We start from the raw sequence: 27,739 nt of genomic DNA on the forward strand, positions 1-27,739 counted from the left end.
GTATCAGATGAATATGAACATGCTAAATGCCACTATTGCTCAGGTTTGAGTATTTTATTCACATGCCACACTGCAATATGACTGACTGTAGAACATAGGCTGCTGCAATATGATCGGCTGCTGCATCCAGGTAGGACACACCCAACTGCATCCAGGTGGGAATGTATCAGTATCTGATTTAAGTGTGGCAGCATTATTAAGAATCCCACTATGGTGAACCCAAACAAACTTGACTGTTTTTATTTTGTACAAATGTAATACATATTTGGAATGGTCACCTTGTTTAATTTGTGAAGCCTTTCCCGACTGGACGCAGTAGGGCATGTCCTGCCAGGATGCACCAGCCAATAATATTGCATCGGGACATGTCCTGCCAAGAAATTTAAGTAGGATTCATAATAAAACAATCTCCACATTCCATCCTGCACCCTCCACTAACAGCCTTTTATCCTCTTTTGATTCCAGTGCTTTCGTTTGGTTCCAAACTTTCAGTTTGCTGCACCTCATCAATTAAACTCATTTCTACAATTGCTTAGAGTTGCAGATTCATTCCAAAATTTTAAGTCCCGTCTTTTGCATCTTTGCTGCCTCAATTTATATAGACCCATGAAACTTCTCTGTGTACTCCATCTGACTTTTTATGTTAGGTATTTTCATCCATCCATTTTCTCCCAATTATTCAGGGATGGGTTGTGGGCCCAGCAGCTTTAGCAGGAAACCCAGGCGTCCCACTCCCCAGCCACTTCTTCCAACTCGACCTGGGGGATCCCAATGTGTTCCCAGTTAGAGTCGGGAGACATAGTTTCTCTGGTGTGTCCTGGGTAGTCCCCGGGTGCCTCCAGCCAATGGCGCATGCCGGGAACACCTCACTAGGGAGGCGTCCTTGAAGCATCATAACCAGATACTGGAGCCACCTCATCTCTCAACTAGGAGGATCACCGACTCGACTGTGAGTCCCTTCCAGATTACTGAGCGTCTCACACCATGCAGAGGGAACCGTTTTCAGTCACTTGTATCCGGGATCTCGTTCTTTCCGTCGCGACCCACAGCCCATGACAATAAGTGAAGGTAGGAACATAGTTTGACCGGTAAATTGAGAGCTTTGCCTTTCCACTCAGCTCTTTCTTCACTATGATAGATTGATACAGAGTTTGCATCACAGCAGACGCTGCACCGACCGTCTGTCGATCTTCCGCTCCATCCTGCCCTCACTCGTGAACAAGACCCTAAGATACTTGAACTACCCAACTCTCATCCCCATCCCGCGGAGGGCGCTCCACCCTTTTCCGAATAAGGGCCATGGTCTCATATTTGTACGTGCTGATTTTTTAATTCCAAACATTTTACACTTGGCTGCGAACCGCAAAAGCAGAGATGCAATTCTGAGACCATCAATGCCTCGGCTGCATCTAGAAATATTATGCAAGTTCGGAACAAAATCTGTGACAAAGGACAGACTTGGCAGAGTCCAACCCATACTGGAAACAAATCCGACTTACAGTAGGCAATGCAAACCAAGATCTAACATCAGTGGTATAGGGACCAAACAGCCCATATCACAGTGTTTAGTACCCCATATTCCTGAAGCAACCTCCAAAGAACTCAGAGAAGGACACGGTTGAGCGCCTTCTGTAAGTCTACAAAACACCTGTGGAGTGGATAGGTGGAACTCCCATGCACCCTTGAGGACCTTGTTGAGATTATAGAGCTGGTCCACTGTTCCATGGCTGGGACAAAAATCACACTGCTCTTCCAGAATTTGAAATTCGACTTCCTACTCTACCACTCCTCTCCAGCACCACCGAAAAAAACTGACCAGGGAGGCTGATGATGTTATCCCTATGTAGTTGAAACACACCCTCTGTTCCACTTCAGGACCACCACCCCAGTCTGCCAATCCAGAGGCATTTTCCCCAGTGTCCATGCGATGTTGTAGCGGTGTGTCAACCAGGACAGCCCCACAACATTCGGGGCCTTTAGGAACTCATTGCAGGAGCCTTTTAACGACCTCAGTGACTTCAACCCTAGAGATAGTAGACTCCACCTCTGAGTCCCCAGACTCTGCTTCGTCAGTAGACGTGTCAGTAGAATAGAGGAGGCCCTCGTGTTAGTTTTCTCCACACCGAGCAACAACGTCCTGAGGTCAGAAGTGCCCCATCTCCACTATACATTTAATGGTACATTGCTACCACTCCCAAGACGCCAGATGGTCGACTAGTTTCCTCAAATCTCTCCGGAAATCTCTTTCACTGCCCTCGCTGAACTCCTCCCATATTTCCCTGAGTGAGTTTTCCAAACCCTCATGAATGACGTTTTAAGGGACATGCTGAACCGTTTGTGTATTTGGACGATATCCTCATCTTCATGAACAGCATGTTCGTCTGGTCCTTCAACGCCTGCATGAAAACCGCCTTTTCGTTAAACCAGAAAAATGTGAGTTCCACGTCTCCTCGATACACTTCCTGGGCTACATCATTGCATAAGACCAACTCCAACCCAACCCAGCCAAAATTCAAGCCGTAGTGCACTGGCCCATTCCCTCCAACTGCAAAGAACTACAACGCTTCCAGGGATTTGCACATTTCTACCGCCGGTTCATTCGTAACTACAGCAAAGTGGCCCAACCTCTCACAGCTCTCACTTCGACCTTGAGCCCTTTTCAGTGGACCCCTGCGGCGTCGCAAGCTTTTAGTCTTTTCAAGGAGCTCTTCACCAATGCCTCAGTGCGCAAACATCCGGACCCGGCACTCCAATTCATTGTGGAGGTTGATGCCTCTGAGACAGGAGTGGGAGCTGTCTTGTCCCATCGGGCTCCAGGGACTCAAAAGGTTCACTCATGCGCCTATTTCTCTTGTCACCTGTCCCCAGCAGAGAGAAATTATGACGTCAGAAGCCAAGAACTTTTGGCAGTAGTGTGGGCATTGCAGGAATGGAGGCACTGGCTAGAAGGTACCCAGGTTCCTTTCGTTGTTTGGACTGATCACAAAAACCTTGCCTATCTTCACTCGGCCAAACGGCTATACCCTCGTCATGCCCACTGGTCACTCTTCCTCAGTCGCTTTAACTTCACCCTCTTCTACCGGCCTGGATCTCGCAACACCAAACCGGAAGCTCTTTCCCGACTCCATTCTCCTTCTGATAGCTCTGACACTCCAGAACCCATTCTGCCTCCCTCATGTCTCACTGGAGCTGCCTCCTGGGAGATAGAGCGGGTAGTGAAAGAGGCCCAGCAGGACCAGCCCGATCCCCTGACCGGACCTCCGAACCGCATATACGTTCCTGACACAGCACAGTCCCAAGTCCTTCAGTGGGGGCATTCTTCCAAACTTGCCTGTCACCCCGGCGTGTCTCAGACCCTTCGATTCATCCGAGATCATTTTTGGTGGCCCAACATGGCCTGGGATACAAGGGAATTTGTTTTAGCCTGCTCTGTTTATGCCTGGGGAAAAGCATCTCACATCCCTCCGGCTGGGCTACTGCGTCCTCTTCCCATCCCTAGCCGCCCCTGGTCCCACATCGCCGTGGATTTTATTACGGGACTTCCTCCCTCCGATGGTAACACGGTTATACTCACCATGGTGGATCGTTTTTCTAAATGCGTTCACTACGCGGCCCTTCCCAAACTACCCTCGGCTCTAGGAAAGGCCAATCTCCTAGTGAACCATGTGTTTAGACTCAATGGCATTCCTTTGGATATAGTATCCGACAGAGGTCCCCAGTTCACATCTCACGTCTGGAAGGAGTTCTGTAAGGCGGTGGGCGCAGCCGCCAGTCTATCCTCCGGTTACCATCCTCAAACGAACAGCCAGACAGAGCGAGCTAATCAAGATCTCGAGGCCTCTCTCCGCTGCGTGGTGTCTTGTAATCCTGTGTCCTGGAGTTCAGTCCTTCCCTGGATTGAGTACACCCTCAACTCACTCTCCCGTTCAGCAACAGGTATGTCGCCATTTATGGCTTGTCTCGGCTACCAACCACCACTCTTTGCAGACCAGGAGCATGCTGCCCACCTCCTGTGGTGTCCTTTTTATGGGTTGCTTTTTGGAGCCTCTGTTTCTCCCCACAGGGCTTGAGCGGATCCCTCTGGTCACACTCCTGATCTGGCGCACCTGCAGCTCATAACTCTCAATCAACCACCAGATAAAAGCTCAGTGCAGCCAGGAGTCAGGCACCAGATTATTCTGCTTCAACCGTGGTACTCAGGCTCCCACCTGCGTTTATGTGAGCTTGCTCAAGTTGGGACCCCCTGAAGCTGCATTGACCTCTCCACGTCCTCTCACCTGGCCTGCAGTCCACTGGACCCCCAGCTTTAACTACCTTCTCCACAATAAACCCCTGGTTCATGCCACTTCTGACTCCGTTTGCTCCTGGGTCCACTTTTCACCTCCACGGCTTCAACACAACCGTAACATTGAACTCTCCAGTCGCTTTTCTGAACAATCGCTCGAGAGGCAACGGTGACTCTGCTTTTGTAAACTCGCACCACTCTGCTCACAGTCATGTAGTTAGTGGAAGCAGCGCATATCAGCAAAAAAAGTTGGGAGTAACCGGAAAGTGTGTTCGCCAAAACACATACCTGTATCCGTGCCTCAGGTAGGTCAATTTTGTTGGCAAGACGTTCTCGGGCAAACACATCTGGGTAGTGAGTTCGCTCAAATTCTGCAACAAAAATATTTTAGTTCATTCAATATTAGTCATGTTGACTGAATTTTAAGGGCAGTGTTTAAAAAACAATGAGATTGCCAACTCTTGTCAGGCTATTTCGACAGCTGTCCTTAATAGGAATGGTTATTACCAAAATACAAAAATAACAACAACAAAAAAAAACAACTTTTTTTTCCCTTTAAATCAAAGAATACTTTTTGTATCGGAAAATGTACCAGTTACATTGGCAGTGAATCAAGGGGACTGTGACGATTGTTTAACTTTGTAGGTTACCCAGGAAGTGAAGAGGTAAACTGCAATTCCTTTCCAAATATTTCATTAGTTGATGTGAAAGTATCTGTGCAGCCAAGATGGCCCATTTTTCACTAAAAAGCTCCGTTTATATATTTTTTGATCAGGAAACTGAAATTTGTTAGCATTTTCTTTTTTATCTATTCATTATGGAGAAATTAGGAATTGAGTGACGACTTGAAAAATAGCTTACTTTTAATGAGGAATAAGGCCACGCCCCCCTCCGCTCTCCCCATGGTACTGCAGAGTCAGTAAAGGGAGCGATTACAAACTCTCCATTGGTAGTCATTATACTTTCATTGCTTATCACATCCAAAACAGTGATCAATTGGCACCAAAATTCATGTGGACATCCCTACCGTTGACCACTTCAACATGTCAAAAGGATTAACCACTCCGTGGCTGATTTGATATGAGAATGAGGAAACGTGGAAGTGAGCAGAAGTACATGTTTTCTCCAAAAGATCCATGCCCTCCAGCTGCCCGCTGACAGCCGCCGTATATCTCCTGAGAGTTGACACGACTTTAGCGTATCTAAAAGTCCGATATATAAAGATAAAGATCAAGCTAAAGATGTCCTTTATGAGTCCCACAATTAGGAAATTTGCAATGTTACAGAAGCAAAAATATAGATCACACAGAGGCGGCGGCGTAATGTAGCCGTCAATGTATAACATTTGCAGCAGACATCTGGGTTTGTGTGCCCATCTTGCTCTTGTCCGCTTCAGCCTGTGTAAGTGGAAAATCGATCGGCACATTTTACATTTTTTTGGAGGTGAAACATGAGCTCACATTTGATGTCAATAAATCCAAACTATTGTGCAGAACGCTTTCATGCTTTCACAGGTTAAAGCACATGTGTCAAACTCAAGGCCCAGGGGCCAGATCTGGCCCACGACCTCATATTTTGTGGCCCTCAATGGGCAAATCAGGTGCGTCAACTTCCTGTTTCTAACACACTTTTTTTTAAACAACATTGAGATACGAGATATTGCCATTTATTTGTAACCAATCCTCCACTTTTAAAATAAATTGAAGAATTGTTGAACCAACAATTACTGAATGGCTTTGCATCAATTTGTTGTGTGTATGTGATAATGTAAGGTGATCATACATTTATATGGGTTCACAGTCATAACAGCCCTCTGAGGGAACCCTTAACTACAATGTGGCCCGTCCACAAAAATGACTTTGACACCCCTGGGTTAAAGTGAGCAAGTGTAGTAATGTGCATTTGCATTTTGGTGGCGATCAGTCGCCGTTTTAGGCAACAGAACTGACAAAGAGAGCAATATTACCTCGCTTGCCTCCCTGCTGTGACATAGACCACTGAAACAAATTACAAGCTGAGCTGCCAAATTGTAAATGTCATTAAAAAAAAAAAAAAGAAATCACAACAGAGTCTTTTGGCGGGGAGCATTTTAGTACTGATGTCATTTTCTCATGCAAACCTATTTTATAAGTGCCAATGTTAACGTCAACGAAGCGTCCCTTTAAGGTCCCGAAATTTGTTACCAGACTTAGTAACTGTTATAATATTACTCCCCAAAAAAAAACAAATTGAGCAACTCGTCATATTACTTGGTTACTGCCAAAATGTAATATATTACTGTATAACGTTTGTAACGCGTAACCCCAACACTGCAGCTTTACAAAAAAATAAAATATTGTTCTTATTATTATTATTACTATTATGTAATGATAGTTATTCAATTGCAGCCAGATCAGATTTTCCTTTTTAATTGAATGGTACTCACATATATATGTATATATATATATATATATATATATAATTTACTGGATGAGGAAAACGTTTACGTAGACTGTCTGATCTATCGGGCTCTGGAGGGAAAATGTGACTTACACGAGAGAAGTGCAGTGTATCAGGATTAATACCTAGCATATGACAAATGCATTTAAAGTAAAGAAAAATTGCTGCATAACCTTTCTCGAGTGCTTCTATCTGGTCTTGAGTGAATGATGTTCTGTTTCTCTGTAGTTTCCTCTTCAGTTGAAGCCTCATTTGAGTCTCCTCTGAATCTTCACTGTTGGAACTCGCTGATATTGTGTTTTCCGCTCCTTCGGCTTGTGAACACATACTTTCTGGAAACGAGAATAACAGTTGTTTTAAGTTTCCCACTAGTATTGTACTGCACACTGTAATATGGGGAAAAGGTACATGTTGCTTTTTGGGTAATTTATTTAACTGCCAAGTAAAACCTCAAATGGCTGCTCTTAATGTTGATGAGGAACAACTGTCTCATGAATACATAAACTCCTTACCCTTATCTATCTGACAATAAGTGTGCAGCGATCTAAATTCAGCCGCTTTCGCTTGTCTACACGTTCTTATACCTTCATATTCTTTTCTTTTCTTGAAGTCAATTTATTTTAATTTGGTCATTTTGTATGGGAAAAACTAATTCTGAATACATTGAAGGGAGGTCAGCATCCCAAAATATGATTTGGTTTGAATGTTAGAGGCACCACTGTACTTGGTTTAATATGAAAGCAAAAAGTCTTGGATATTTTAATTATTTTCAATAAAGATATTAAGGGAGGAATAAGAGCAGCTCAGTTGATTACAAACATGTAATTTCTAAACAGATTGGATCTTGACTGCAGCTCTCTGTGGATCCCATGTTATTTGTGGTCCTAGTCTAATTATTCATTATTCCCAGCGGACAGAGAATGCAAACGCGAATAAAGCCATTGCTCAGTGTCACACTCAGTCAGGCAGAAACAGACACAAATGGTACAAGACACCTCCTATTTTCTCCTCAACACACACACACATATGCACACAATGGCACAGACATACTGTAGACTGATTATTGTATTCCACTGTTCAAATCCCAAAGTGCTGCTGAAAGAGGAGGAGCAGCCGGCTCCCTCGGCAATTTGACCTCTTTCGAGGAAGCAGAGGAGCCCCAACAATTCAAGCTCCAACATGTCTGTTTAGTATGTGTTTGTGTGGGCACTAATATATATGCTGTCAAGCAATTGAAATATTTAATCATAATTAATCACATTTTTTCATAGTTAACTCGTAGTTAATCACATATTTTATTCATTGTAAAAAATCCCTTTATTCATTGTAAAAAAAAAAAGTCTCTCCCATGTTTTTTTATATTATGTATACAATTCAATATTTTATAATTCAATAAAATATTGAATTATAATACCTTTAATATATGCAAATTGTTTTTTTTTTGTTTTTATGCAAATACTTTTTTTAATTGAAAAAACAAACTGGAGGCGACTCACACAAACAAATTCACACAAAACAGCATCTCAACAGCCTTCTCAACATGGATCAAATAGGAGTAATATAAGAAATGTAAAATGCCAACAAAGTGCAAATTAAATGGGTCAAAATAATGGGCTGTCACACCGAGGTAGTTGTGGTCACTGAGAGAAGTCCAGTAATCACCAGTGAGCGCGACTGCTTCCGCCTTCTCCGCTTCCTGCAAGTCTTGAATGCGGGTTGCAATGGTGCATCGCCACGACAATTTTAAGTGCAGTCGTTGGACACAATGCGAAGTATTTCAGCCTGACCTTCGTCCTCCACGATGCTCACATTCAATGGCCACCCACTTAGCTAGGGCTTCGGTGAGTCTCTTTTTAGTTGATTCATCCACCGGTTTCTGTCACAAATTATCCATGGATGCCTGGGTTTGACAAGGGGCTGGGGAATTGGCATCAGCGGTGTGCTTGGCCATCAAATTGTGTTTTCAACTGGACGTGCTGCGATGGTAGTTCAGTCCACAATGGCAATACACACAAATGACTTTGCTCTTATCAATGACACCATGAGATAACTTTAAAAAAAAAAACATGCTCTTCAGAATTGAATTTGCTCCATTTTTACCACTCCCATGATGCTTTTAGTTCTATAAACCGGCAAAAACACCGCACAACAAGCCCATGCAGGCGTGTCCTAAATTTCGCATGCTTGATGTTTTTTTCCAGTCTTGCAAGCGTCAGCGCTACGTCATTGGACTACATTCTTTATTAGGCCAAGATGAGTCTTAATCGCTCGTTAAAAAAATTGAGGGCGTTCAAAGGGGGTTGGATTAATCCCATAAATACCGTGTTTTTCTGACACCTCCAATATTTATATAAATATATATATATATAGATAGATAGATAGATAGCAGTACAGATAATGGATGGATGGACGTTATAATGGCATTTTCTGTCATGTTTGTACACCAAAAACGTTTTGTACACCAAAACCCCGAGACTCAGTTTTATGACAAGATTAGCGAGAAGAAACTGAAGACGTTTTCTGATATCCGGGTGAAGCCATCTAAAAGCAATTCAAACAAGGCAGTTTTGCGGGCTGACAGAAAGCACTGTGGCTGCGTGGTCCCGGCAGCAGGGAGCCGCTATCTCCAAATGGGTCCTTTCCTACCCTCGAGGACCATTGCCATGGTCAATGGAGATGGAGCACTGAGAGAGACAAGCAAAGTTGTTCTGGCCAGGGGGCCGGAGAAGCAAGTCATGCCAACAGAGACCGTCCTTGTGCCATCATGAGTTTGGTACAGAAAATTCAGGTCAATGAGCCAACATTTTCTCAACTCGCAAACTCTTTACTCACTCTTATCTTATGTGAGGGAGCCGGCAGCCAGAGAATTTATGTCATCGAGAGGACTCAATAAAAAATGCAGAGAGAGAATCGGGGCCACACCCCAGAAAGCAGAGCACCACAGCTCCATAACATTGCACCAGGTCACCAAATTCAGGAATGGAAAAGATTCTTCGGCAGCTCGATCAACAAAGCAAACCTAATTAAGTTTTTCGTGGCTGAGTTCAAAACAAAACTGAGAGAGAAGCTTCACAAAAAAGAGTTGTATGTCGCCAGAGAAGAAAGCTACTTGCACCTCACTAGAGATGAGTGGAAAGAGGTTGCAGGCCTGCAGTCAAATCAAGAAGAGGCCGACACAAGGATGACTTTACATGCAGCAAGAGGCTTGCTTCAGTTTGGTTACGACAACAGATGATGATGCAGATGTGCTGGTCCTCTGAAACAAAGAACCAAGTGAGGTATGAGGATATCACCAAGATACGTCAGGGGCTGGGAGATGGCGTCTGCAAAGCGCTCATTGGAATACATGTATTCACCGGGTGCAATATGGTGAGTGCCTTTGCAGGATTTGGAAAGCTTGGAGATTTGAAGCTTGTCAGAAAATCTGAACCTCTCAACAAAGCCGGCTTGAATCCAGTCAGCTACCACCATGCGAGGACTGCCTCCGACTGCATTCCACGCGAATCAACTAGGCTAGCATCTGGAGAGGTTAGAAATACTTCTTTAAAGTAATCTCTCAATATGTAGCCCCACTGCAAATGGTCTTTCTATAAATATCTGCAAATATCTAAATCTATTCACCTCATAACTATGTGTATATAAAATGGTCTGCTCATATTCAGTGATTACTGCAAGAATAACTCAAACAGTAGTCTGAAGCAGCATCTCCACGTCCCAAGCCTAGTTGAGCATGGCTGGGCCCGACACGATGATGGCCAGCTCACTCTAGAGTCGATGTGCGGTTCACCAGCCCCAAAGGCAGTGCTGCAGCTGCTGTCTTGCCACTGAAGCCACAAATGCAAGCTTCCAGAATGACAGTTTATGGAAAATTAAAAACTTTTGCCAATCAACCCCAAGAAGAAGATGCGCTCTCCATGATCTCAGACCACCTGACTGACTCTGAGACTCAGGACGGATTTTGAGTAGTCTGTCTATTTGACTCATCTATTTTAGTATTTTTCTCTGACTGCATTTTCTAACCCCATGCTCACCTGTGTTTCTCTCATTCCCTAGAAGTCATCAACTTCACAAGACACCCTTGCCACGTTCTTCATGACTCTGGAGCTCTCCCGTACACACACCGTGATTTAGATCCACACCAAATACACATCCCTGTATGGGTACAAGTCTTCCCCTGTCTTCTTGCATTTAATTAATCAATCATAAATTAGTCTTAATAGAATTCAGGCAAATTCTGCCTAAAAAACATGCCTGTACATAAACGAGTACATTAACAATACTATAAGTCAGCCATGGTCACACTATGGCCCGGGGGCCACATGCGGCCCATTAATCGTTTTAATCCAGCCCGCCGAACTTGAAAAAAATTAAATGAATAAACCTGATTAGTGTATTATTTTCTAAATACTGTGGTTTTTCAAAGACATATATATACATTGTTGTAATGCTTTTGTTCACTTTCATTTAAAATATATATTTTTTTCTCCGATGAGGTGAGGTTACCAAAACACTCCATCCATCTGCTCCTGTCATATTTTAAAACCCATTGTGGACCGCCGATCAAAAAGTTTGCCCACCCCTGCTATAAGTATTACAGGCATAAATCTGGTGCCTGCTAATAGGTAAGGCCTGTTATTTCAGTTCTCCAATGTCTTCAGAATATATAATATTCATGTAGGCAGCCTGAGTAATCACCTTGTAGTCAACAAGCCCCATACTACCAAACAAGCACCATACACAACACTCTTATTTCTGCTATAGTGGTCCATATATAAGACGCATGATAACCAACAATAAGCTGCCAGTCTGAAAAGGTTATCATGCCGAACTGTGACATAGCGATGTGTAGAAAGACAAAAAATGCTAGCTAGAAATTGCTCACCCATTATATTATATTGGGTGGTCTGGCTCATGGACTATGGACCTCCATACTCACTCAAACCCAGAACATGACCACTATCTCCACGACTGAGGGTCGCTAAGAGACGACCTTCCCTAGCCTGCTTTGCACGTTGAGTAACTGGTGTGGTAATTACATTTGCACTGCAAGCTTATAAGAAGTAATAGTCAATCTTACCCGTGATAGTGAGTGTCGACCCAGGGTACCACCCGGTGCGCCCCCCCCAGGTAGCTTGTCCATTGAGCATCTTTAGCTTTTCAAACACCCCCTCATTCACGACTTGCTGCTTGTCACTGGCCAGGTTCCTGAGTACTCGATTTATTGAGGAAACCTGATCAAAAAGACAAAATGGTTACACTAATAAAGCCCAAAACTTTTTAATTCAAAGGAGTCTTAAAATGTAAGTAAGTGCCTTGCCATGGTTAAAATAGTCACAAACATTATAATGTCAACAAACAAGTGCCACTGGAATGCCTGCCTAAACAAATGCGTTCTTAACTGCTGTTTAAAAAATGTCTACAAAAAAGGCAACTCTTGGCTCGAATGGAATGGAAGTCACTCACATGTCATCGATATTAGTGTGATAAATATTAACATAAATATTCAAATTTAAGCTATGCCTATCATCAACAATGTGTAAAAATAAAACCTTACACTAGGTATATTGTCGTTAGTGCAGGCTTCCTCTGCCAACAGCCTGTCTCTGATCTCCCAGGCAAAGATAGATGGACACTCTCGCTTGTACAGAGCAATTTTGCCTACAACTTCTGGAGTGGCCACCCTGGGTTTACTTCCTCCAATTGCCCGAGGACGAATAGAACCTGTCTCGTAATACCGGCCCAAGATCTTACTCACACAGCCATTAGATACCTGGACAAGATACAAATATAACACATACGATGTTTGCTGAATAAAAATGTTTGATAGATGATTGTAAATCAAAGAGCTTAGAAGAGGTAAGAGTCAGTCTTAGGCAACAAATAGTGGACACTCAAATAATTTGAAATAGTATGACAAACAAAAATATTGATTTGTTTATTTCAGTGTAACCAGTGAAACAAAATAAAATGCTTCAGTAAATAGTAAACTATACATACATAACAGGATGTTTCCACTGTCCAGGACATACCTGCAAAATTCTGGAAATGTCGCATGGTCGAGCTCCGCTGTGGGCCAACTCCACGATCTTCTGTCTGGTGGAATCAGGCAAAGGTCTCCCATTCACAAAGACACCTCCAAGCTGATTTACTCCACTGTGACCTACACTCACAGAAAAAAAAAGACTAAATTCAGAGCAAAAGTTTGATGACAATGACTTGTCTAACTAAAATGAGCTGGTTCGTCACAAATCACTATCATCAATCATCATCAAATGCAAAGCACGCAAGTAAGATAGAGCGGATAAAACAAAAAGCTTAGTCTATTCTTCGACATTTTTGGAACTTTTTAACTATACAACAGCCTTTTGCAGAATGTATAACAATCCTTTATAACAATGCTGTATAGAGTTATTGATGATACTGTATATGGGGAATGTCTCTAAATGATTTATCAGGGGTTGGGCTTCATTTCTCAATTCCTCCTGAGTTTTAGTATTTCAGTGTTGAAAAAATGTCTACAGAGGCCCCTCACTATTCACATAGCGCCAGGGCCCGTGAATAGCAAAAATTCGCAATAATTAACGGCCATTAAAATGCATTGGAAATCCCCCCAAAATCTTCAAAAATGTGGGTAAACCTCCAATATACATTGTCAATGGTTGCCCTTTCCCCTAAAAAAATATAGGTGCCTAATCACGAGTATGAGGGAGTCCCCCTTATAGTATAAAAAAATTGTGTTCTGTAAAAAACAGTCACGGACATTTTAACACCAAGGTCTCTATATTCTTCTCAAATGCAAATCTAGCACGTTGTGTTTTCACAGCACTCAGCCCGGCATATTTGGAAAAGAGGAGTTTATGCTGTTGTGGGCAAGAACACAGCCGACTTGCTTTGCAGCCAAAGCAGCTCCTCTCGTTTCCTTTGAAATTGGCGCGCGAGGGGTGCATAATCTGTGACACGGCGGAAGCATGAGATGTGCAAAGTGCGTCTATAAGGAACTGCAAGCAGACTTCCACTGGTGGATGATGTAAAGTTGGCCAGCGCAATCACAGCCCACCGCTTGGATTTAAGATTGACTTCCACCACAATAATACATGTCCGTTTGTGTGCACACACCCATAAATGTGCTGCAGCCAGCAGTGATATTTTAATTAATTCATTTTTAAGATGTGATTGACTCAATTAAACGCACACATGCATATATATATATATATATATATATATATATATATATATATATATATAATGTGTATGTGTGTGTGTCCGCATTGCAGGACTTGAGAGTGGATCATTACAGCAAGAGCCAGGATCTCGTTGCTGTCGTATCTCCAGAACAACCCACTCGACATCCCTCACAGCCGCCCCGACAAAGCATGAAGAGGGCCGGATGGTCTCGGGTTCTTGCCTCTCTGGTGATGGATCATACATGTGGGAGAGACTATCAGGCTTAATCTTATAGGAGCCTGGGCGATGGACAGAGATGAATTAAAGCGTCCCAGGAACAAGGCCCAGTGAGCCTCACAGGAATTTAGGATGATGCCGTTTTGCAGATATGTGTCTCCACTCCTGAAGGGCAGCCACCACAGCCAACAGTTCATGATTGCTGACATCATAGTTTCTCCATTAGGGTGACAATTTGCATGAAAAGAATGCACAATGATGTATCCTCCCGGATACACACCAAACAGTAAGTGGTGTGAATATGTAGTGAAAATGGTAGCTTTGTTGAGGGGCACAGTGGAAGGGTCAATGAGTGGATACCAATTCTAAATGTTGATGTCATTTAGTTGATGCGTGGTCATTGGGTTTTGATCTTTTTTTTTTAGTCCATCAAGAAGAATCCAGCCCCGAGAAGGGAGGAGGGTGGATGGAAGATACCTACACTCAAAGAGCCTGACATAGTTCTCCAAGGACTCCCTCTCTCGGTGTGACAGGTTGTACAGTACTTGATGCAACTGAACTCGCAACGGAATTCTTGGGTCGGAGTGGGCACTGGTTAATGAAATGCCCTGCCTTTCCACGTTAAAAGCAAAGACCCTGTGAAACCTGCCAGGTGCCTTCCTCCTGGGAGAGGCGGATTCTGTTGAGTAGCATGAGTATTGCCTAGCGATAGTAAGCATCTCGGGGCTTGTAGAAGGCTGGGTGACCAGTCAAGGAGTGGTGGCGTGAGGGGACGAGGGGAGGCAGGTCTAGCACTTCAGCAGCTTTCTCTTAGGTTATTGTCAATCCGAATCACTAAGGAAATGAACAGCTCAAAAGGCTCAGGCTCATTTTGAGTGGACAGCTGATCTCTGAAGATGGTCCTTAAGTCAGAAAACAAAAGCTGTCTTTTGTCCAACTGCCTTCCATACACTCTCAGAGGCCAATATCTTGAAGTTGAAGGTGTAGTCTGCAACTGACTGAGAACCCTGGCATAATGACATTAGTTGATTACCAGAGGACTGATTTACAAAGGCCTGATCAAAAATTCAACGCATCTCCAAAGAAAAAGAGGCAATTGACATTGATTTCCACAAGGAATATGCCCACTTCCCCAAAAACCAACAAACAGTTCAGCACTAATACATTTTTTGTTGTTTGGCCCCAAACCTTTTTGTCATAGCTCCTGAGTACCTCCTGGTGTTAATGCTAATCCAAAAGTAGACATAAAGCCTGTTTCACACTGCACTCGCCCAACTTCTGAATGTTGAAAATTCCAAAGCCAAAGGAACTGCAAGCAGCATCGTTGTCACCTAGTGTTTGGACAGTACTTGTGGAGAGAGGGGAGGTATATCCATCCATCCATCTTCTGTACCGCTCCTCCTGGAGCCTATCCCAGCTATCGTCGGGCAGTAGGCGGGGGACACCCTGAACTGGTTGCCAGCCAATTGCAGGGAGGGGAGTATGAAGTATATGAAGTAATATCATGAGCTTTTTTTATTTTTTGTAGTTTTTTTAACACTGCTTATTTTGGGGAGGTGTTCTTTATTTGTTTGCAGTCTGAGTTACATTTTAGCATTCTCATTAGTTCAATCGTTTGCTGGATGGAAAATCAAAACAATTTCCCCTTGAGGAAACCTTTGGGGTTGAAAAAAAGGGCTTTCAATAAGCATGACAAAGGCGATGGACTTACTATTAATGAGAGCATGACACTTAGTCCTTGTAAAAGCAAGCAGCCATCAAAAGAGACTCCACCAGCCATACGGGGCCTACTCAGCGCACAGATCGCTTTGCCTGAGTTTTGCCGCACTAAATTCGACAAATACAAGCCGGATTTGGACCCTGATTTGTCAGAAGAATATCTGAGCTGAGTGAAAGCAGCATAGAATGCTCAGCGGAGCTACAGGAATAAGGAGGCCAGTAATAAGTAGCTTGCAAGTTCCCCTTCAACGCTATAGTCAACCCTCAAGCAATCATCAGTCATTTTTATCTGTATGACCTACTATACTATGAAGTTGCTAGTAATACTCAAAGCACATGTACAGATCATGCGTCCTGAACATGTGCACAAAATTAGTTGCGTAGATGTGCAATTCGATGCATACGCTCAATAGGAGGACTTGCATTTCGTCAGTCTTGGTTGTATTCATGAAAAAATACATTTGGTTCGGTCAGAACTCTTCTAAAACAGCTGCTGCTCATTTGATTTTTTTTAGTAAATCGGAGGAATAAATATAACTGTAAGCAACAAATGCGTGTATGTATGTGCGTACGCGAGGGAGAGAGATACACAGAGGAAAGACACAGAGAGAGAGAGAGACGTGGAAATGGAGGTCGATGGCAACAATAAAGAATATTGTGTGGTAATTGTACATATTTCTATAATTTACAGATTGTGCATTCAGCAGCCAAAGAACTAAATTTTTTGGTCAGAAATAGGAATTTTGACCAAATTTAGCTATTTTCTAACGCTGTCTGCTATAAAAACGGCAGAGATTAAATTAGTTAATATATATCTATCTATCTATCTATATATATATATGTATGTATATATATATATATATATATATATATATATATATACATACATACATATATATATATATATATGTATATGTGTGTGTGTATGTAGTTTTTCATCCTGATAATACGTGTGTGCGCACGCGTGCGTGTATCTGTGTGTGTGTGTGTGTGGGGGGTGGGGGGTGATATGTACATGTATGCCACTGTGAAGTTCAAATACGAATCTTCTTCGCTACCTCCTTTAAGGAATCATGACAGACAGTTTCATACATGTTTTTAAGTTTGATATTCTTGTGTTTTTATTCAAAGGAAATATTTAATTTATTTATTTATTCATTTATGTGTTTGTGATTGTTATTATTTTGGGTAAATCTTTTTTTTTGATACACTAACAGGTGAAAAAGCTGCAAGAGAATAAAGACAAAATAAAGCAAACAGCTCATTTGCATCCAGCTATCATGTCAAATACTGTACCCCTGTGATTCAGGACCAAGATCTCCCAATGATCTCGTGTGCATTGAAAGATCATGATCTGGTGGATCCTGATCCACTAAATGCCTTGCCTCCCCTACTGTTGGCAATGAATCTATCAAGAATAAATTAATACCAGTGAAATGAATACTCAAATACTTTTAACCTTTTGTCCAAAAAAATGCTCTGCCTCGGGCTGCTTATTTTATTTTGACATATAAGTGATGCACTTACATTAGATACGGGAAGCGAGGAGTCAGCAGTAGGTGCACCAATTTAATTCAAGATGCAAACTTTGGCAGCATTTCATGCGTAATCGTTGTAACACAGACCTTGCATATTACAACTGCACGTCTCTTTGGATCTTCGCCGAATACCAGAATGCTGCGAAAGACCAGACAAGGTAAAATTAACGTAGCACAAATCAGTGAGATAAATGTTAATGTACACTATATCCAGAGGTGGGCAAGATCTGGCAGGCCGTCACTGACAGACATCCATTTTGCTGACAAATGAGAAATTGATACTGACGGGAGGGGATTTTTGTCCGCCAATGTAATCATGACTAACAAGGTTAAGAACCAATAGACCTCTCAGTTGGTCACTGACGGATGCCTGTTTTGCTGATGACTGACCAAAACATACGCCGCTAGGGTGAATACGAGCAGGGTTGTTTCCATTGACTATATATGGAAACACATTGTGCTTACTGTACAGTCGGTGGTATTTTATGAGTTCAAACAGCAGCAGCCTGCTCCCCCTCTGCTTAAAAGCTGGTATAAGTGTATGTGAAATGTTTTTGAGCATTATATGTGTGAGTGCAAAGCTCTTTGGGCAGGCCATATGATGTAGATACACTGATTTATATTATAGTGCACTTCATTTACAATTTTAATCGAATGGGATTTTTCATTTGTTGGACTATGATGTGTTTTTTTGGGGGGGGTACGGATTGACGGACTGACGATGGACAGATTGGCATTCCGTTGAAATTTACTGACAGAAGCGATCATGGAAGCGCGGTTAAAATAACACGGACTGACTACTGATAATTACAGTTTGGTTCGGCTTGAAATAATGACGGACTGACGATGACGAATGAGTGCCCAGACGGCTGACGAACGACAGACTGGCAAAATTTGGTATATAACATTCTCTTAATGTTAGCCCTACAGAAGGCTGGGGTTCTGTTGACTATGATGGAATTTGTGGCCAGTTTACAATGGTGGTGACAATCTGAGATTTGATCATGTGTCCTTGTTCAGCGTGCTTGTCATATTAAGTAGGACTGTGTCCATAGGAAAAACACATTGCAATTGGTGTGTTTGGTACTGGCACACCTGAAGAGGAGCTTGCGCAACTTGGTTGAGTTGGTCAGATAGTTTTAGAGTAAAACGATTCATTTGCCCAAAGTAAATGTGGGTTGTATTTGTGTTTGTGTGTTATTTTGAGGTGTTGTCTTATTTAGTCTGGTGGAAAGTCGGTAATGCAAAGGACGTTGCACATCATAAATGCTGTTTGTGCCCTGATAAATAATTCTTTCAATTAAAAAAAATGAAAAGTTGCAACTGAAAATTTTTCGTATTAGTCTTTGCAATCGCCTCTCTGAAAATGTTTCTAGACAAGAAAACAGTTTGCTGCTATGCACAATGTGCATTTAAGAAATAAAAATTGTTGACCTAAAACAAAAGAAACCAATTGGTCATTAATTATTTAGTAAAATTGGTTGCGTTTTTTTGTATTCATAATTGCTCTTCAACAAGCAAAAATTTTGCTTAATGGAGTACTTGATTATTCAATAAAAATTGATACGCAAATGTTACAATATTTAATAGCTGCATCCCAACAAACTGAAAAATTAAATTTTGATTCAGAGGTCCCTGTTTTCATGCCCTGCGCAAGTCCAGTGCAAAGTGCAGTCTGTGCGAATGGTCGGAGTGTTTATTTTTGGGTGTTTTCCTTGAGCCGCACAGGTGGAAGAGGGCTTTTGCTCCATGGTGGGATGGAACACAGCTGACTCACAACCAATCAAAGCAGCTCCTCTCATTTCCTTGAAATTCAGGGCGGTCGAGGCGCACTCAGTGCTTGTTTCAGTGCGGTTTCATACTCATCAGCCTTCCTAACGATAAACTCACATCTTCTCTCCTCTGGACGAGTCCAAACCATCCAAGTTGGCTTCCCCAAAACATGTCAACTTGGCTGTCCCTCTGATGAGCTCATTTCTAATCCTATCCATCTTGGTCACTCCCGAAACTTCAACAGTTTCTGTTTCTGTTTCTCTGTTTCCTGCCCTTTCTTTAGTGGCACTGTCTCTACACCAGTGGTTCCCAAACTTTTTGGGCATATGTACCCCCGAACTTTTCTTTCATACTATGAGTACTCCTTCAATCAAATGTATTGAAGATTCTCTGAATATAGAACATTCCACAATTGATAATTGATCAGAAATCATTTATATATTTTTTTTAAATGTAGCTGACCTCTTAAATGGGTGTAGTACAGGAATGGGAGTCATTCTGAACGGGAGACAAAATGGGAGTTTTCACCAGAAAACTTTGTACTTTATGCTGTGTGTGAATGACAATTACAATGCTGCAATTCATTTCATTCTTCAACAATCAACGTTTTCAGTGCCGAGTCAAAAATTGTGACAGCTTTAAATGTTCCCTTGTAGTACTCTCCCATTTTATTGTGCTCTTATATTGTACCTCTTAAATACTTGTGTAGTGACTGTGTGCTCAGTAACCTCTTTAAATTACCTCTCGCCTTTTCTCCCCACCTCCAATACAACACCCCCTTCCCCGGTGAATACAACTGTTATTAATGACTGGAATTTGAGTCAAAAACAGGAAGGAGAGTCAAATTGTTTGGATAAAGCTTAATGCTGTCTCTGCCACTCACCCACATAGTGTAGAATTGCGTTGTGACACAGGGCAGGTTAAGTAGGGATTTACTGTACAATTAATCAATTGTCTATTGTCTGTTAATGGCTTAGTAGAGGAAAGCATATTGCAGATTTACAGAGCTCTTCATAGGGCATTAAAATATTATACATCATCAGCCAGAACACATATGAACATACATAAGCACAAGCAGCTGTCAAACGAGGCTTCAAGAAAGCTCTATACTGTAATGTACAGCCCATCCCTATATTCAGAGGGCAGCTGAGCTCTATCCCAGGTGGTTGGGACAAGAGCATCATCAACATCATGGACTGGAAGTCCGTCAATCGCAGGGCACATGTAGAGACAGAAAATCACTCACACTCAACTGTGCATCACTGAGTGACAACTAAACCCACATTGACTATTTCAGATCAGATGAAATCTTGAACTGTGACTTTCAGTTGCAATGTACATAAAACAAGTATTACAGTGTTTTCAGATAAAATTCACAAAAGCTTTACACCAAAGAACAGTTTATAGAAGCCATTAAAAGCCCCAAATATTTTTTTCACCAACTCATTTATTGGGTGTAAAGTCCTATATTAAAAACATTTTAACATTTTTTTAAATGACTATTATATTGTTGTTCCTAAAATGATTGATATTTTTCTCTGTGTTTGTGTGAATCAGTGGTTGACTCGTCTGAGGTGGGTCATTTCTCTCAGTCTCACCCTGGCCTTGCTGCCTCACACACCATGTTTACACTGTGTTCAAGTGTGATCATCTTGCAGCACAAATCTTAATCACAGTATCATTTCCCAGAGGAGCAACCCTTTTTGCTTACTGACATACAATTAATAGACAGACATATGGCGTCAATTTTCCTGCGCTCCCTGTGCGAATCTGTCTACTCCCACCTACACCGCCCCACACACACAAAAACACCCACCTATTCAAAAACATATGAGTGTGTGAGTCCTCAAACACCCACATGCATGCAGACCATGCTGCACACAAACCAAATGAAGTCTTGCCCCTGGGACGACAACAGGTTTCATTTTGAATCAACTCATTGAAGTAGATCCGCATTTATATTAATTCTCCATAAAACACGTTTAGTAATTACTCCTCGTGGATATATCTGATATATATATACATCTCTATATGTATATATAATGAGTATGATCTGATTCAGAGTGGTGAGAAAAATACACAAAAGAATGTAACTTGAATGTACTCTTCAGGGACACTTTATAATCAATTAAAATGTATCTAGAAAATTACAATTCAATGCATTTCATCGTATATTCAGTTCACATCAAACAGAGGGAAATGCATCCAACTTCAAGGAATGAACAATATGTAAGGCATAACTTGAGAGAGCGGGCACATTGTTGAAAACACAACATGTATTTTTGTCATTCAATTTAGAAAGACTTTAGAATATTGTACTGACATTTGTGGCAACAGAATTAGCAGAATAAAGCAAGGAAGTTTTTTTTAGGGGCTTAAATGTTGTCCGTTCAACCAAACACATTTCAATAAAAATGCATCACAAACAGAATCAGAGTTATTCCTTTCCTAAAAACATTTGGGATATAAACAGTCACGGTGTGTAACTGTTTACTGAAGCGATGAACATGTTAAAGGAGGCAAAATAATGAACACATTGCTACTGCCAAACAGCATGAAGTGCTTTTTTCCCCAGTAAGAAAGAAGACAGAAATCAGGCGGTGTTCCTCTTAAAACCCAAATATCCAAAGCAGGAAAAAAAAATTCTCAGTCACTTCAGTTGGTTAGTTAGTTAGTTAGTTGGTTAGTTAGTTGAATACAAGTGTAGACAGTTATTGACAAATTGACCGAGGTCAATACAGAGTCTTTTAGTGCCAAACACTAAAAGAAAAACGTAGCAGAACAACAAACACTTTTGTGTTTAAATCTTTGAGCAGAAACTCGCACCAATGAAGCATTGTCACTACACAGCAGTCACATCCGTCAATATTGCAGACCTAAAGTGCATAACTGACATTTTAAGATGTTATAACCCAGAAAGTATCTCATTATGAATGACAACAATAATAACAAATGATAATAAAATGCCAGGTAAATGGAAGTACCGGACATTCACACAAAATGTTGAAATTCAAATTAATGTCATCATATGGCTGTCAGGTTTCATTAATAGAGTCAACATTCAGTTTGAAATGATTTCCAATAGGTTCAAAAGAGACAATGATAACATGAATGAACTCACTGTTTTGCATCATGGAGGCAACGCCGGTCTCCCAGATTGTTGGACTTCTGTAATCTGTGCAAACAGATAACATCTTTCATTATATTATCATGGAAAGCATGTGCAGCATTGGCATGCACAAGTCATCTTTGGTGTGATGTCTGATGAATGATGGCAAATGTGAACTGTTGAGCATTAAATTCTGCTCAAATATTTAAAACAGATGAAAGAGAAAAAAATTACAGCAAAATAATCACTTGGAAGTTGCTTTTTCATTTACATATTTAGTTTTATGAATTTAAGATTATTAATGAGATAATTAATCTCAGTGACACGGTGAACAACTGGTTAGCATGATGGCCTCACAGTGCAGAGGTGCAGGGTTGGATTCCAGCACCGGCCTTATATTTGCATATTCTCCCCGTGCCTGCGTGGGTTTTCTTCGGGTATTACGGTTTCCACCCACATTCCAAAAACATGCTTGGCAGGTTGATTGGACACTCTCAATTGTCCCTACGTATGAGTGTGAGCGCAGATGGTTGTTTGTCTCTGCTGAAGCTGCTGCCTCCGCGACCCGACCCCGGATAAGCTGCGGATAATGGGTGGATGGATGGATGTGTGTCCTGCGATTGGCTGGCAACCAGTTTAGGGTGTACCCCGTCTACTGCCCAAAAATAGCTGGGATAGGCCCCAGCACCCCAGCGGCCTTCGTGAGGAGGAGAGGTTCAGCTAATGGAAGGATAAAATGTCCCAATATTTGACATGAAGTGTTGTGTGAATATTTATAATCTTCAGAGCTGTCATTATTATGGAAAAAAATCCAATAATAAACATTTGAATGATTAAATTTGATAAAATATCTCAAATAATAAGCATTGGAATAGTGATTATAAACCAATGTGCGGGGGGAAATGTCAGAAAATTATTCATTTACGTCAACTGATGCTATTGTGAGTGATATGTATATGTGACAGGCAGAGCAAATAAATACTCTTTGCCTAGATGGTAGACAGGTGCATCATCAATCTGTGGATCCATTTTGTCCAAAATGTTTATTAAGTGACATATTGTATTATTTGTGTTATTTATTTAAATATTTAAAAAGTACATAAGATTGAGGAACGATGTAATTAGTATCAACAATACAAGAAAACGCTGATGTTATTCATAGTCTATATTTTTCATATAATACAAATTCTTAATTAATGTGAAAATGTGTGTTTATACTGTCTGTTGCAGATTCTAAAGTTTTCTTTCAGAATCAATATTTTCTATGGAATAATACATGTTACAACAAACCCTCCCACAAATATGTCCTTGCTTGCAGCTCAAATTGGTTGACACGCACACAAATACATTTTTCCAAATGCTATTTCGAAAAACAAAATACACACCTGTCAAAGTCATACAAGTAATGATTTAACTTGAGCCATGTTTCTGTTTTATTTTATTTTATTTATTTATTTTAACGTTTCGTGTCCGTGAGATTTTTAACTTGTAAATTGTAAAGCTGCGTTTGTTTTTCTGTTTATTTGACACATGATGATGATAATAATAATAATAATAATAATAATAATAATAATACGCACAATTCAATACGAATCAGTTTTTTAATCTGCAACACAATCTCATACTAACACTGCTGAAATTATTACAATGAATTGTTGTCCAAACATCACAAGGAAAGCTATCAATAGCTCTGTTTAGTTGGTTCCCTTTTATATTGAAACAGAACCTTTCTTTCATTTCTGGCATGACATCTCATTGTATTGAAACTTTGCCACGATATGACGATCACTTCAGTCCACACAAATCCTCAACTAAAACGCTCTCTGTTTGCTTTAAGAATTGCTTCAATGACTTCAAAGCTTTTTTCTCTTTTGCCGAGGCGCCTGTCATTAACCAAGTGCATAATGAACACCATCAGCAGCTCCTGCCGCCAGACACGGGCACCATGCATGCAGCGCAACATGCACACAGGCCGGCTGCGGGCAGCCTGTCCCGGCTCCACAGCGCAGCGCCTTCCATCCTTCCATCCGGCCTGCCTGTGAAAGAGGAGGACAAAGAGCCAAAGAGGCCGAGGAAAGAAGCCGTCGCTCCGCGGCCGCCTTTGTGTGTCCGCGGGATTTTGCTGTCCTTGCCTCGTTAGTTGCGGCTCGTTAAAAAACAGCAGCACAAAACCGCGGCGGGGAGCCCAGTTTGACCAGTATAGCGGGCATAATGGGACTAGTGTTGAACACCCTGATGACAAATATAAACGTTTCATTCAGCCGCTTTCAGCGTGCTGATATGAAGAGAAGGGACAGAGGGGAATAGATTGATCGCACTTTTACGACACTATGCTGCACTATATACGCTTGCTGATGCAACTACTACCACCAGTAAAATAATAATAATAATAATAATAAAATATTTCATAAACGGTATAGAAATGGATGGATGGATGGACTTTAGGGACATGCATGACTCTATTTCCCGTATGGGCCTATACTTATGTTTGTGAGTGAATTCATAATAAAACTACCCGTCTGCATGTCGAACGAGGCTTTGCCAAAATACAAAGTGACGCAAAGGAATAAATGTGGAGTGGGAGTATGTAATAATAACAATAAGTTTATTTGGGTAAAATGTATCTGACCCGTTACACACCACTAGCTATTATTATTATTATTATTGTTGTTGTTATTATTATTATTATTATTATTATTATTATTATTATTATTATCAAAATGCTCATCCCTTCTAATATTTCAGCACAATGTTACTTCATAGTGAAGACGGTAGTGGGGCCATCCCGCTGCAACAAGTGCTTGTGCTTTTAACATTGTTTACGGTCTTCTTTTTTTTCTTCTTGTTCATTACCTCTTTTCGCGGTAGTGGCCTTAAAGCACTCAGTCCATCTTGAAACCCGATTAAATTTTGATATTTAGTGTTGGGTGATTCCGAAAATACGACCGCTTTCCTTTTCGCAGACTAATTTACATACTCCCAAATTATGTTATTTGGAACGCTATTCGTCGTTATTTAAAGCAACCAATTAACCTGCAAAAGGAAGGCAACGACACTGGTGTGGTAAAGTATAGTCGACATTTATTGACTACATGACATTATTGTTTGACAAAAGAACAACTCAACAGAAAGCAGCCTTCTTGCGTCTGGAATATGAAGTGGCTCAGGTGGCCCCGCGCGCATTCAGACCTATTTTTGCACGTGCTACAGCTTCGTTATAACACTTTCCTTTCCTCTGAACACTCAAAAGCGCGTTATTCACACGAGTTCTTATATATTTGTTCACCCTAATAATTGTCGTGTCATTTACAACTTGGAAAGTAAATCATGTCCACCTGCATGGGTGTTCGTAAAAAATAAATAAAAATAAATAAATAAATAAATAAATAATAATAAACAATTCCTCAAATTGTTCATCTTTCTAATGATTGAGAACACTCTTCCAAAATCACCCAAAAGAGTCAAAGGTACATCCCATTACAGTTTATTATTTTGTAGAGTTGTTTTGTTTTGTAAAATGAGTTGCAAAAACAACTGTACTGTAGATGATTTATTATAGTTTTAGAATCTCAGGTTAGGTCACATTTGTCTTCTGACACTTTCATTTGATCAGTTCTAACCATGGACGACCAGACAATTCCTGGAAATTGGAACAATAATTAGAGATGACAGTCAAGAGAAGTCCCAGCTTCATTTCAAAGAATAAAAAAAATGCCGCCCAAAAGAGAACGTGAGCGGACAACGGTGTTGTGTCCAAATCTGCACTTGCATCTTCAAATTCTCTCTCAATAAAGTTCAACATTTCAAGTAACTTTCAGAGACAGGTGCCTGTTGGCAGGAGATGAAGAAAAGAAGGAATGAGAAGCAAATGAAAGAATGAGCGGGCCTACCTTTTTGTGGCATTCTGTGAGAAGTAAACTTTTAATTTGCTCCTTCTTCTTATTCTTCCCTCCAATTAGTTTCTCCTTGACTGAAGAGACAAGTGCAGAGAAAGACAGAGGAAAGCGAGTGGGAGGTAGCCAGGCTGGTTGCGAGAGTGGGAGGGGACAGGGACCGCTAAGGAGGAGGGGGGACTGAGAGGGGGAGGGAATATTTAAACCACAACGGTGATGAGTTCATCAGAGGGAGTGCTTCTGTCGGTGTCTTCACTTTTTCACTTTGTATTTGTCAGAGATCAGAGAGCGGGAGTGAGAGAACTAGAAAGAGAGACTCGCTCTTTCTCAATACGCGCACGCGCGCACACCTTGCTTGCTGGGTCAGTTCAGTTCAACCGTAGTTGGAAGATGCTCTGCAAACATTCTTCGTTGTGGCTTGTTTATCACGTGGAGATTTCTAGAGTGCCCAAATTCAAATATTGACTGAGTAAAATACTGTGAATTCCAGTGTTCTTGAATTATGACAAGGCCTTAAAGACAATGAGGCCAAGTAATTGTAGAGTGATATAACTGCAAATTAAACTTTTTTTTTTTTTACTTTAGTTAAAAAACAATAACAATCACTGTGTCCGCCAGTGGGGACATGTGCTCTCTGTTGCCCGACGTGTTCGCTATCTTTGAGATGGGTGGCGCACTGGTTCTGCATTGAAAAACGTAACTCTGTTAATGAACTGAAATAAAATTCACGTAAAGAAGGTCCACATAATTAAAAGTTTTTTTAAGCATTAACCTAAGCGTACTTGGGTTGGGTCAATTTAATTTATTATGGTATTATTAGGCTTGGGTGCATGTATTCAGTGGTGACTCTGGAAAGTTTTACCTGGCGTGGCGAAGGTGTTGATGGAGGCTCAGTTGTTTTATAACCACCACACACGCACACACTTCAAGTTCAGATTTCAGTTTCTGCATTCTCTGGTTAGTTTTATGCATGTTACATGATTAACATAAATCCGGTCCCTGGAGACGGTGCAATAACAATTCTCAACAATTACAATTTAAGATTTTATTACAAAGCTTTGATAGTCTACATTTTAGTAACACCATTTGACACAATCTATATTTATCGGATATATTCTCAAAACTCTTTCAGCAATGACCAGGCCTCTTTCCACCAATCCGTCGCAAAGTGGGCCGGGTGTCGGTATGCCGGGCCTACTTGCAAGGTGATATAAGGCGCCAAGGACGTTTTCAGCTGATTCAACATGTTTAATTGTTGTCGAGCTGTCCTGACAATTGATCAGTGATTGGCTGTTAGCAAGCCAATCAGCGCGCGAGTCAAGAAGTGGCGCGAAGAAGAAAAGTCTCTTTAGGTAGCTAACATGCGTTGCTCAGAACAACGCATTCTGGGATGCCTTTTTTTCGACCACGATCCTCTTGGGGGTGTTGCACACGCGCTGCATGCACACACAGCTGTGCAAATTGTTGACAACTTGTCAAATGATCTACAGCCACAATAACGGCTGAAAGTTACTCTGTTTGGAGGCCGCGATCTGCGTAGTCTTCCAGCCTCGACCCTCCGGCTTTATTCATAAAAATTGTC

At 41.4% G+C, this 27,739-nt stretch overlaps 1 protein-coding gene across 1 annotated transcript in view; it reads right to left on the reverse strand.

Moving 5' to 3' along the window:
- LOC148335903 (paired box protein Pax-6-like) overlaps nucleotides 1–26,285 on the reverse strand; it is a 32,320-nt gene extending 6,035 nt beyond the window's left edge. The window contains exons 1-7 of the mRNA XM_088298157.1: nucleotides 26,155–26,285; nucleotides 22,277–22,330; nucleotides 12,754–12,884; nucleotides 12,279–12,494; nucleotides 11,802–11,955; nucleotides 6,898–7,056; nucleotides 4,574–4,656 (exon numbers count right to left, since the gene is read on the reverse strand). Coding sequence (XP_088154283.1) covers nucleotides 4,574–4,656; nucleotides 6,898–7,056; nucleotides 11,802–11,955; nucleotides 12,279–12,494; nucleotides 12,754–12,884; nucleotides 22,277–22,330; nucleotides 26,155–26,167 — 810 coding nt within the window. The 5' untranslated portion in view covers nucleotides 26,168–26,285. The remainder of the gene's footprint in view (nucleotides 1–4,573; nucleotides 4,657–6,897; nucleotides 7,057–11,801; nucleotides 11,956–12,278; nucleotides 12,495–12,753; nucleotides 12,885–22,276; nucleotides 22,331–26,154) is intronic.
- Nucleotides 26,286–27,739: the final 1,454 nt, after the last annotated feature.

The sequence above is a fragment of the Idiotropiscis lumnitzeri genome, chromosome 6, assembly GCF_059441095.1.
Source record: "Idiotropiscis lumnitzeri isolate Australia: NSW breed Sydney's pygmy pipehorse chromosome 6, RoL_Ilum_1.0, whole genome shotgun sequence".
In the NCBI taxonomy this organism is placed as follows: Eukaryota; Metazoa; Chordata; class Actinopteri; order Syngnathiformes; family Syngnathidae; genus Idiotropiscis; species Idiotropiscis lumnitzeri.